This window comes from Salvelinus alpinus, chromosome 6 (genome assembly GCF_045679555.1).
Source record: "Salvelinus alpinus chromosome 6, SLU_Salpinus.1, whole genome shotgun sequence".
Classification (NCBI taxonomy): Eukaryota; Metazoa; Chordata; class Actinopteri; order Salmoniformes; family Salmonidae; genus Salvelinus; species Salvelinus alpinus.
The window spans coordinates 94,114,137-94,126,951 of NC_092091.1; the positions used below are offsets into that span (position 1 = coordinate 94,114,137).

A 12,815-nucleotide genomic window follows, 5' to 3' on the forward strand; every position below is an offset into this window, starting at 1 on the left:
GTTTGGGGTTGAAGTGATTTTTTAATAGCTCGACTAAATCTATGAATGACTTTTCTCCTGGTTTATCTGGGCTCAACAGGTTTCTCATTAAGCTGTACGTCTGTGCACCGACAACGCTTATGAGTATGGATTTCTGTTTAGCGGCATCAGTTATTTCATTAGCAGCACAGAAATGTTCCATTATTTCACAGTACTCCTCCCATTCCTGATTTTTAGGATCAAATGGTGGTAGCGAGCCTATTGTTGCCAAAGCCATCCTTTCCGATTGTTTCTCCCCTCACACAGTCAATAATTTGTCCTACCCGTATCCAGGGAATCAATCCTTCAGAATCTTCCACCGTTCACTTGAGTCTCACCTCCCGCGTCGCACGCCAAACACTCCGTTAACTTCGTGGCAAAAACAAATCCAACTCAGTTCTCCGTAGTTATCCTCATCGCCAAATATGTAGTATCCTTCAAGGTTTCTTAGAGTTACGACTCATGAGACTTACGTACGGTTTAGTCTTTAATTGTAACTTAGATTTTACATTATCTTATGCACCTGGCTTAAACTACCTGAAGCTTTCTTAATCATAGTTAAATAGGCAGACATAGGAAATAGCTACGGATAGCGGGAAGCAAACCCCCGTCTTGAGTCAATACTGCCATCTATTGGTAAACATAAATATACCAGGTTACTACACATTCTCTATTTAAACCTTTCACACCTTCCTGTGTCCTTCACCACCGGACCAGCCAGACTACGGTTTAGTGGGATTTAAATGACTTCCTGTGTCCTTCACCACCGGACCAGCCAGACTACGGTTTAGTGGGATTTAAATGACTTCCTGTGTCCTTCACTGGACCAGCCAGACTACGGTTTAGTGGGGTTTAAATGACTTCCTGTGTCCTTCACTGGACCAGCCAGACTACGGTTTAGTGGGGTTTAAATGACTTCCTGTGTCCTTCACCACCGGACCAGCCAAACTACGGTTTAGTGGGGTTTAAATGACTTCCTGTGTCCTTCACCACCGGACCAGCCAGACTACGGTTTAGTGGGGTTTAAATGACTTCCTGTGTCCTTCACCACCGGACCAGCCAGACTACGGTTTAGTGGGGTTTAAATTACTTCCTGTGTCCTTTACCACCGGACCAGCCAGACTACGGTTTAGTGGGGTTTAAATGACTTCCTGTGGCCTTCACCACCGGACCAGGCAGACCACGGTTTAGTGGGGTTTAAATGACTTCCTGTGTCCTTCACCACCGGACCAGCCAAACTACGGTTTAGTGGGGTTTAAATGACTTCCTGTGTCCTTCACCACTGGACCAGCCAGACTACGGTTTAGTGGGGTTTAAATGACTTCCTGTGTCCTTCACCACCGGACCAGCCAAACTACGGTTTAGTGGGATTTAAATGACTTCCTGTGTCCTTCACTGGACCAGCCAGACTACGGTTTAGTGGGGTTTAAATGACTTCCTGTGTCCTTCACTGGACCAGCCAGACTACGGTTTAGTGGGGTTTAAATGACTTCCTGTGTCCTTCACCACTGGACCAGCCAGACTACGGTTTAGTGGGGTTTAAATGACTTCCTGTGTTCTTCACCACCGGACCAGCCAAACTACGGTTTAGTGGGGTTTAAATGACTTCCTGTGTCCTTCACCACTGGACCAGCCAGACTACGGTTTAGTGGGGTTTAAATTACTTCCTGTGTCCTTCACTGGACCAGCCAGACTACGGTTTAGTGGGGTTTAAATGACTTCCTGTGTTCTTCCTCGTTGTGTGTGTTGCAGGGTACATGTGTGGTTCTGCCGTGCTGGATAAAGATGGGGTCAGTGCGGCCGCCATCGCAGGGGAAATGACATCATACCTGGCCGCGAAGAACATCACGCTGTCACAACAACTCACTGCTATCTACAAGGAGTGAGTTACACACACACCCCTCACACAGACACACACCCCTCACGCAGACACACACACCTCATGCAGACACACACACACACCTCATGCAGACACACACACACACACACACACCTCACGCAGACACACACACACACACACACCTCACGCAGACACACCTCACCAGATATTTATTTGACCGTTATGTTAGATATGTATGTATAGAAAATGTATTTTCCAGAGCAGAGTACATTACATAGTAACTTTCTCCTCTCTCTCTCTCCTCCCCTCCTCTCCCCCCTCCCCCTCCCCCCCCCCTCCCTCCCTCCCCCTCTCCTCTCCCCCCCTCTCCCCCTCCCTCCCTCCCCCTCTCCTCTCCCCCTCCCTCCCCCTCTTTTCCCCCTCCCTCCCCCTCTCCTCTCTCTATCTCCCTCTCTCCCCTCCCCCCCCTCCTCTCCTCCAGGTATGGGTACCACCTCACGAAGAACTCCTACTTCATCTGTCACGACCAGGAAGTGATCCGGGCCATGTTTGACCGGCTGCGTCACTACTGTAACCAGGACCGGGAGGATGTGTCGTACCCCAGGCAGTGTGGAGGCGTCGCCATCACCGCTGTACGAGACCTCACGACGGGATACGACAGCAGCCAGGCAGACAACAAGGCTGTGAGGAGATAAACACTCTGTTACACACACTCTCTCTACCTCCCTCTCTACCTCCACCTCTCTTTCTCCCCCACTTCCCAGTTCTAGTCAGATGGTCACCTTTAATCTCTCCCCCCCAGGTCCTCCCCTCCTCCACCAGTAGTCAGATGGTGACATTTAATCTCTCCCCCCAGGTCCTCTCCTCCTCCACCAGTAGTCAGATGGTCACCTTTAATCTCTCCCCCCCAGGTCCTCCCCTCCTCCACCAGTAGTCAGATGGTCACCTTTAATCTCTCCCCCCCAGGTCCTCCCCTCCTCCACCAGTAGTCAGATGATCACCTTTAATCTCTCCCCCCCAGGTCCTCCCCTCCTCCACCAGTAGTCAGATGGTCACCTTTAATCTCTCCCCCCAGGTCCTCCCCTCCTCCACCAGTAGTCAGATGGTCACCTTTAATCTCCCCCCAGGTCCTCCCCTCCTCCACCAGTAGTCAGATGATCACCTTTAATCTCTCCCCCCAGGTCCTCCCCTCCTCCACCAGTAGTCAGATGATCACCTTTAATCTCTCCCCAGGTCCTCCCCTCCTCCACCAGTAGTCAGATGGTCACCTTTAATCTCTCCCCAGGTCCTCCCCTCCTCCACCAGTAGTCAGATGATCACCTTTAATCTCTCCCCCCCAGGTCCTCCCCTCCTCCACCAGTAGTCAGATGGTCACCTTTAATCTCTCCCCCCAGGTCCTCCCCTCCTCCACCAGTAGTCAGATGATCACCTTTAATCTCTCCCCCCAGGTCCTCCCCTCCTCCACCAGTAGTCAGATGGTCACCTTTAATCTCTCCTCCCCAGGTCCTCCCCTCCTCCACCAGTAGTCAGATGGTCACCTTTAATCTCTCCCCCCCAGGTCCTCCCCTCCTCCACCAGTAGTCAGATGGTCACCTTTAATCTCTCCCCCCAGGTCCTCCCCTCCTCCACCAGTAGTCAGATGGTCACCTTTAATCTCTCCTCCCCAGGTCCTCCCCTCCTCCACCAGTAGTCAGATGGTCACCTTTAATCTCTCCCCCCCAGGTCCTCCCCTCCTCCACCAGTAGTCAGATGGTCACCTTTAATCTCTCCCCCCCAGGTCCTCCCCTCCTCCACCAGTAGTCAGATGGTCACCTTTAATCTCTCCCCAGGTCCTCCCCTCCTCCACCAGTAGTCAGATGGTCACCTTTAATCTCTCCCCCCCAGGTCCTCCCCTCCTCCACCAGTAGTCAGATGGTCACCTTTAATCTCTCCCCCCCAGGTCCTCCCCTCCTCCACCAGTAGTCAGATGGTCACCTTTAATCTCCCCCCCCAGGTCCTCCCCTCCTCCACCAGTAGTCAGATGTTCACCTTTAATCTCTCCCCCCAGGTCCTCCCCTCCTCCACCAGTAGTCAGATGGTCACCTTTAATCTCTCCCCCCCAGGTCCTCCCCTCCTCCACCAGTAGTCAGATGATCACCTTTAATCTCTCCCCCCAGGTCCTCCCCTCCTCCACCAGTAGTCAGATGGTCACCTTTAATCTCTCCCCCCAGGTCCTCCCCTCCTCCACCAGTAGTCAGATGGTCACCTTTAATCTCTCTCCCCAGGTCCTCCCCTCCTCCACCAGTAGTCAGATGGTCACCTTTAATCTCTCCCCCCCAGGTCCTCCCCTCCTCCACCAGTAGTCAGATGGTCACCTTTAATCTCCCCCCCCAGGTCCTCCCCTCCTCCACCAGTAGTCAGATGGTCACCTTTAATCTCCCCCCCAGGTCCTCCCCTCCTCCACCAGTAGTCAGATGGTCACCTTTAATCTCTCCCCAGGTCCTCCCCTCCTCCACCAGTAGTCAGATGATCACCTTTAATCTCTCCCCCCAGGTCCTCCCCTCCTCCACCAGTAGTCAGATGATCACCTTTAATCTCTCCCCCCCAGGTCCTCCCCTCCTCCACCAGTAGTCAGATGGTCACCTTTAATCTCTCCCCAGGTCCTCCCCTCCTCCACCAGTAGTCAGATGATCACCTTTAATCTCTCCCCCCAGGTCCTCCCCTCCTCCACCAGTAGTCAGATGGTCACCTTTAATCTCCCCCCCCAGGTCCTCCCCTCCTCCACCAGTAGTCAGATGGTCACCTTTAATCTCTCCCCAGGTCCTCCCCTCCTCCACCAGTAGTCAGATGATCACCTTTAATCTCTCCCCCCAGGTCCTCCCCTCCTCCACCAGTAGTCAGATGATCACCTTTAATCTCTCCCCCCCAGGTCCTCCCCTCCTCCACCAGTAGTCAGATGGTCACCTTTAATCTCTCCCCCCAGGTCCTCCCCTCCTCCACCAGTAGTCAGATGATCACCTTTAATCTCTCCCCCCCAGGTCCTCCCCTCCTCCACCAGTAGTCAGATGGTCACCTTTAATCTCTCCCCCCAAGGTCCTCCCCTCCTCCACCAGTAGTCAGATGGTCACCTTTAATCTCCCCCCCCAGGTCCTCCCCTCCTCCACCAGTAGTCAGATGGTCACCTTTAATCTCCCCCCCAGGTCCTCCCCTCCTCCACCAGTAGTCAGATGATCACCTTTAATCTCTCCCCCCAGGTCCTCCCCTCCTCCACCAGTAGTCAGATGATCACCTTTAATCTCTCCCCCCAGGTCCTCCCCTCCTCCACCAGTAGTCAGATGATCACCTTTAATCTCCCCCCCAGGTCCTCCCCTCCTCCACCAGTAGTCAGATGATCACCTTTAATCTCTCCCCCCAGGTCCTCCCCTCCTCCACCAGTAGTCAGATGGTCACCTTTAATCTCTCCCCCCCAGGTCCTCCCCTCCTCCACCAGTAGTCAGATGGTCACCTTTAATCTCTCCCCCCCAGGTCCTCCCCTCCTCCACCAGTAGTCAGATGGTCACCTTTAATCTCTCCCCCCAGGTCCTCCCCTCCTCCACCAGTAGTCAGATGGTCACCTTTAATCTCTCCCCCCAGGTCCTCCCCTCCTCCACCAGTAGTCAGATGGTCACCTTTAATCTCTCCCCCCAGGTCCTCCCCTCCTCCACCAGTAGTCAGATGGTCACCTTTAATCTCTCCCCCCAGGTCCTCCCCTCCTCCACCAGTAGTCAGATGGTCACCTTTAATCTCTCCCCCCCAGGTCCTCCCCTCCTCCACCAGTAGTCAGATGGTCACCTTTAATCTCTCCCCCCCAGGTCCTCCCCTCCTCCACCAGTAGTCAGATGGTCACCTTTAATCTCTCCCCCCCAGGTCCTCCCCTCCTCCACCAGTAGTCAGATGATCACCTTTAGTTTCTCTAACGGGGGCGTGGCCACCATGAGGACCAGCGGAACGGAACCCAAGATCAAGTACTACACTGAGCTGTGTGCTGCCCCCGGCAACAGGTATAAACACACTATATACTACACTGAGCTGTGTGCTGCCCCCGGCAACAGGTATAAACACACTATATACTACACTGAGCTGTGTGCTGCCCCCGGCAACAGGTATAAACACACTATATACTACACTGAGCTGTGTGCTGCCCCCGGCAACAGGTATAAACACACTATATACTACACTGAGCTGTGTGCTGCCCCCGGCAACAGGTATAAACACACTATATACTACACTGAGCTGTGTGCTGCCCCCGGCAACAGGTATAAACACACTATATACTACACTGAGCTGTGTGCTGCCCCCGGCAACAGGTATAAACACACTATATACTACACTGAGCTGTGTGCTGCCCCCGGCAACAGGTATAAAACACACTATATACTACACTGAGCTGTGTGCTGCCCCCGGCAACAGGTATAAAACACACTATATACTACACTGAGCTGTGTGCTGCCCCCGGCAACAGGTATAAACACACTATATACTACACTGAGCTGTGTGCTGCCCCCGGCAACAGGTATAAAACACACTATATACTACACTGAGCTGTGTGCTGCCCCCGGCAACAGGTATAAACACACTATATACTACACTGAGCTGTGTGCTGCCCCCGGCAACAGGTATAAACACACTATATACTACACTGAGCTGTGTGCTGCCCCCGGCAACAGGTATAAACACACACACAGCAGTGCTGTAGCAGATGTGAAACTTAACTCTTTCCATCTCTCTCTCCTCCTCCATCTCTCTCCCCCTCCTCCCTCCCATCTCTCTCCCCCTCCTCCCTCCATCTCTCTCCCCCTCCTCCTCCATCTCTCTCCCCCTCCTCCCTCCCATCTCTCTCCTCCTCCTCCCTCCATCTCTCTTCCTCCATCCCTCTCATCTCTCTCCCCCTCCTCCCTCCATCTCTCTCCCCCTCCTCCCTCCATCTCTCTTCCTCCATCCCTCTCATCTCTCTCCCCCTCCTCCCTCCATCTCTCTCCCCCTCCTCCCTCTCATCTCTCTCCCCCTCCTCCCTCCATCTCTCTCCCCCTCCTCCCCTCCATCTCTCTCCCCCTCCTCCCTCCATCTCTCTTCCTCCATCCCTCCCATCTCTCTCCTCCTCCTCCATCTCTCTCTGTGTCTCAGTGATGTTAAAGGTTTACAGAAAGAGTTAGATGCCTTGGTTAATGCCATCATCGAGGACTTCTTCCAGCCCCAGAAGAATAACCTGCTGTCCAAGCCTGAGTAACACACATCAGTGGCTTGTAACACAAAGACCAGCGCTGGTTTGACTTCCTGATCAAGATTCCCTTTCACACATTGTAGAAGTCACACACACACATTGTAGAAGTCACACACACACATTCTAGAACTCACACACACACATTCTAGAACTCACACACACACATTCTAGAACTCACACACACACATTCTAGAACTCACACACACACACATTCTAGAAGTCACACACACACATTCTAGAAGTCACACACACACATTCTAGAAGTCACACACACATTCTAGAAGTCACACACACACATTGTAGAAGTCACACACACACATTGTAGAAGTCACACACACACATTGTAGAAGTCACACACACACATTGTAGAAGTCACACACACACATTGTAGAAGTCACACACAAACATTGTGGAAGTCACACACGCATTCTAGAACTCACACACACACATTGTAGAACTCACACACATTCTAGAACTCACACACACACACACACACATTCTAGAACTCACACACACACACACACATTCACACACACACATTGTAGAACTCACACACATTCTAGAACTCACACACATTGTAGAAGTCTTAGGTTTTAACTCCAACCCTGTTCCTGGAGAGAGACCCTCCTGTAGGTTTTAACTCCAACCCTGTTCCTGGAGAGAAACCCTCCTGTAGGTTTTAACTCCAACCCTGTTCCTGGAGAGAAACCCTCCTGTAGGTTTTAACTCCAACCCTGTTCCTGGAGAGAAACCCTCCTGTAGGTTTTAACTCCAACCCTGTTCCTGGAGAGAGACCCTCCTGTAGGTTTTAACTCCAACCCTCCTGTAGGTTTTAACTCCAACCCTGTTCCTGGAGAGAGATACCCTCCTGTAGGTTTTAACTCCAACCCTGTTCCTGGAGAGAGACCCTCCTATAGGTTTTAACTCCAACCCTGTTCCTGGAGAGATACCCTCCTGTAGGTTTTAACTCCAACCCTGTTCCTGGAGAGATACCCTCCTGTAGGTTTTAACTCCAACCCTCCTGTAGGTTTTAACTCCAACCCTGTTCCTGGAGAGAGATACCCTTCTGTAGGTTTTAACTCCAACCCTGTTCCTGGAGAGAAACCCTCCTGTAGGTTTTAACTCCAACCCTGTTCCTGGAGAGAAACCCTCCTGTAGGTTTTAACTCCAACCCTGTTCCTGGAGAGAAACCCTCCTGTAGGTTTTAACTCCAACCCTGTTCCTGGAGAGAGACCCTCCTGTAGGTTTTAACTCCAACCCTCCTGTAGGTTTTAACTCCAACCCTGTTCCTGGAGAGAGATACCCTCCTGTAGGTTTTAACTCCAACCCTGTTCCTGGAGAGAGACCCTCCTATAGGTTTTAACTCCAACCCTGTTCCTGGAGAGATACCCTCCTGTAGGTTTTAACTCCAACCCTGTTCCTGGAGAGATACCCTCCTGTAGGTTTTAACTCCAACCCTCCTGTAGGTTTTAACTCCAACCCTGTTCCTGGAGAGAGATACCCTTCTGTAGGTTTTAACTCCAACCCTGTTCCTGGAGAGAGACCCTCCTGTAGGTTTTAACACCAACCCTGTTCCTGGAGAGAAACCCTCCTGTAGGTTTTAACTCCAACCCTCCTGTAGGTTTTAACTCCAACCATCCTGGAGTACTACTACTGGGCTCCCAAGTGATGCAGTCTAAGTCACTGCATCTCAGTGCTAGAGTCATCTCTACAGACCCTGGTTCGATTCCAGGCTGTATCACAACGGACCGTGATTGGGAGGTCCCATAGGGCGGCGCACGATTGGCCCAGCGTCGTCCGGGTTCGGCCGCTGTTAGGCCGTCATTGTAAATAATAATTTGTTCTTAATTGACTTGCCTAGTAAAATAAAGGTGAAATAAATTGTTTTTTATAATACTGATTCTACTGCTCCTCCTTAATAACCAGCCTCCTCTGTAACCATTACGACGTAACGATTCAACAACAACAAAGATGTGATTTTGAAAATAAAAACCTGTTCATTTGTAATAGTAATTAATTTGTAATATCCACCAATACTTTTGACTGCAATCTGCCTGGAGTATAGATATTTTAAAATGTGTAATATGAAAAACAGAATGTGTACATTTGAAAACTTATATAACGAGAGATTTTAATGATGTCATTCCTGTGTAAATTCCAAAGCCTGTGTTATAGTCCTGTCAGATTACGGGTGCGTTCCAGAGCCTGTGTTATAGTCCTGTCAGATTACGGGTGCGTTCCAGGCCGCCTACTAAGTGATTGATACTTTCTGATTTTCTGTTTCGATTACTTATTATTTGTACTTTTTTTTTTTACATTAAATGCCCATTGCATTGTGGGTTGAATGCTGTAACACTGTATAAAACAACTAATACAAGTCCCATGAAGGTAGTGACTGTCCAGTACTGCTGATCACTTATTAACTATCATTTATTCACATTATATATAATATAATACTATACATATATATATACTATACTATATAATACTTCAGTTGTTGTGTATATTAGTGCCTTCAGAAAGTATTCACACCCCCTTGTCTTTTTTACACATTTTGTTGTTACAAAGAGGAAATAAAATGGATTGAATTGTCTTTTTTTTTTTGGTCAACAATCTACACAAAATACTCTCAAAGTAGTAAGGGGGAAACTAACATTTATTACAAATTAATTTAAAATAAAACACTCTGACAAGTGTTCAGCTCCCGGAGTCAATACATGTTAGACTCGCCTTGGAAACGAATACAGCTGGGAGTCTTCCTGGGTAAGTCTCTAAGAGTCATTACAGCTGGGAGTCTTCTTGGGTAAGTCTCTAAGAGTCATTACAGCTGGGAGTCTTCCTGGGTAAGTCTCTCAGTCATTACAGCTGGGAGTCTTCCTGGGTAAGTCCCTAAGAGTGATTACAGCTGGGAGTCTTCCTGGGTAAGTCCCTAAGAGTGATTACAGCTGGGAGTCTTCCTGGGTAAGTCTCTAAGAGTCATTACAGCTGGGAGTCTTTTTGGGTAAGTCTCTAAGAGCTTTACACACCTGGATTGTACAATATTAGCTCATTATTCAAATTCTTCAAGCTGGTTGTTGAACAGTCAAATCTGTAACTAGGCAACTCCGGAACACTCAATGCCGTCTTGCTAAGCAACTCCAGTGTAGATTTGGCCTTGTGTTTTTAGGTTATTCAATCAATCAAATGTATTTATATAGCCCTTCGTACATCAGCTGATATCTCAAAGTGCTGTAAAGAAACCCAGCCTAAAAGGTGAATTTGTCTCCCAAGTCTATTGGAAAGCAGACAACCAGGTTTTTCTCTAGGATTTTGCCTATATTCCCTTTTCTTTTTATCCTAAAAAAACTCCCTTGTTGATGACAAGCATACCAATAACATGATGCTTGAAAATATGAAGAGTGATACTCAGTGATGTTGTGTTGGGGAGTGTTGGTCAGAGACCGGGTCATTGGCTGAATATCCCCTAGACACCTGGGGAGTGTTGGTCAGAGACCGGGTCATTGGCTGAATATCTCCTAGACACCTGGGGAGTGTTGGTCAGAGACCTGGTCATTGGCTGAATATCCCTACTCTCCTAGACACCTGGGGAGTGTTGGTCAGAGACCTGGTCATTGGCTGAATATCCCTAGACACCTGGGGAGTGTTGGTCAGAGACCGGGTCATTGGCTGAATATCTCCTAGACACCTGGGGAGTGTTGGTCAGAGACCTGGTCATTGGCTGAATATCCCTAGACACCTGGGGAGTGTTGGTCAGAGACCTGGTCATTGGCTGAATATCCCTACTCTCCTAGACACCTGGGGAGTGTTGGTCAGAGACCTGGTCATTGGCTGAATATCTCCTAGACACCTGGGGAGTGTTGGTCAGAGACCTGGTCATTGGCTGAATATCCCTACTCTCCTAGACACCTGGGGAGTGTTGGTCAGAGACCTGGTCATTGGCTGAATATACCTACTCCCCTAGACACCTGGGGAGTGTTGGTCAGAGACCTGGTTATTGGCTGAATATCCCTACTCTCCTAGACACCTGGGGAGTGTTGGTCAGAGACCTGGTCATTGGCTGAATATACCTACTCTCCTAGACACCTGGGGAGTGTTGGTCAGAGACCTGGTCATTGGCTGAATATCCCTACTCTCCTAGACACCTGGGGAGTGATGGTCAGAGACCTGGTCATTGGCTGAATATCTCCTAGACACCTGGGGAGTGTTGGTCAGAGACCGGGTCATTGGCTGAATATCTCCTAGACACCTGGGGAGTGTTGGTCAGAGACCGGGTCATTGGCTGAATATCTCCTAGACACCTGGGGAGTGTTGGTCAGAGACCTGGTCATTGGCTGAATATCTCCTAGACACCTGGGGAGTGTTGGTCAGAGACCTGGTCATTGGCTGAATATCCCTAGACACCTGGGGAGTGTTGGTCAGAGACCGGGTCATTGGCTGAATATCCCTAGACACCTGGGGAGTGTTGGTCAGAGACCTGGTCATTGGCTGAATATACCTACTCTCCTAGACACCTGGGGAGTGTTGGTCAGAGACCTGGTCATTGGCTGAATATACCTACTCTCCTAGACACCTGGGGAGTGTTGGTCAGAGACCTGGTCATTGGCTGAATATCCCTACTCTCCTAGACACCTGGGGAGTGTTGGTCAGAGACCTGGTCATTGACTGAATATCCCTACTCTCCTAGACACCTGGGGAGTGTTGGTCAGAGACCTGGTCATTGGCTGAATATACCTACTCTCCTAGACACCTGGGGAATGTTGGTCAGAGACCTGGTCATTGGCTGAATATCCCCTAGACACCTGGGGAGTGTTGGTCAGAGACCTGGTCATTGGCTGAATATCTCCTAGACACCTGGGGAGTGTTGGTCAGAGACCGGGTCATTGGCTGAATATCTCCTAGACACCTGGGGAGTGTTGGTCAGAGACCTGGTCATTGGCTGAATATCCCTAGACACCTGGGGAGTGTTGGTCAGAGACCTGGTCATTGGCTGAATATCCCCTAGACACCTGGGGAGTGTTGGTCAGAGACCTGGTCATTGGCTGAATATCTCCTAGACACCTGGGGAGTGTTGGTCAGAGACCTGGTCATTGGCTGAATATCTCCTAGACACCTGGGGAGTGTTGGTCAGAGACCTGGTCATTGGCTGAATATCCCTACTCTCCTAGACACCTGGGGAGTGTTGGTCAGAGACCTGGTCATTGGCTGAATATACCTACTCCCCTAGACACCTGGGGAGTGTTGGTCAGAGACCTGGTCATTGGCTGAATATCCCTACTCTCCTAGACACCTGGGGAGTGTTGGTCAGAGACCTGGTCATTGGCTGAATATACCTACTCTCCTAGACACCTGGGGAGTGTTGGTCAGAGACCTGGTCATTGGCTGAATATCCCTACTCTCCTAGACACCTGGGGAGTGTTGGTCAGAGACCTGGTCATTGGCTGAATATCCCTACTCTCCTAGACACCTGGGGAGTGTTGGTCAGAGACCTGGTCATTGGCTGAATATCCCTACTCTCCTAGACACCTGGGGAGTGTTGGTCAGAGACCTGGTCATTGGCTGAATATACCTACTCTCCTAGACACCTGGGGAGTGTTGGTCAGAGACCTGGTCATTGGCTGAATATCTCCTAGACACCTGGGGAGTGTTGGTCAGAGACCTGGTCATTGGCTGAATATCCCTACTCTCCTAGACACCTGGGGAGTGTTGGTCAGAGACCTG

At 50.2% G+C, this 12,815-nt stretch overlaps 1 protein-coding gene across 3 annotated transcripts in view; it reads left to right on the top strand.

Annotated features, from left to right (window-relative positions):
- pgm2 (phosphoglucomutase 2) overlaps positions 1-9,690 on the top strand; it is a 33,583-nt gene extending 23,893 nt beyond the window's left edge. Inside the window, exons 10-14 of one of the 3 annotated variants that reach the window (XR_011675804.1) lie at positions 1,771-1,900; positions 2,340-2,541; positions 5,744-5,877; positions 7,001-8,341; positions 8,454-9,690. Coding sequence is in view for 1 of the 3 variants with exons in the window: in XM_071408380.1 (XP_071264481.1) it covers positions 1,771-1,900; positions 2,340-2,541; positions 5,744-5,877; positions 7,001-7,103 (569 nt within the window). In the remaining 2 variants the exon portion in view is untranslated. Of the gene's footprint in view, positions 1-1,770; positions 1,901-2,339; positions 2,542-5,743; positions 5,878-7,000 lie in introns of all 3 variants that reach the window. The other 2 variants (XR_011675805.1, XM_071408380.1) reach the window with 2 other exon arrangements.
- The last annotated feature ends 3,125 nt before the right edge of the window (positions 9,691-12,815 follow it).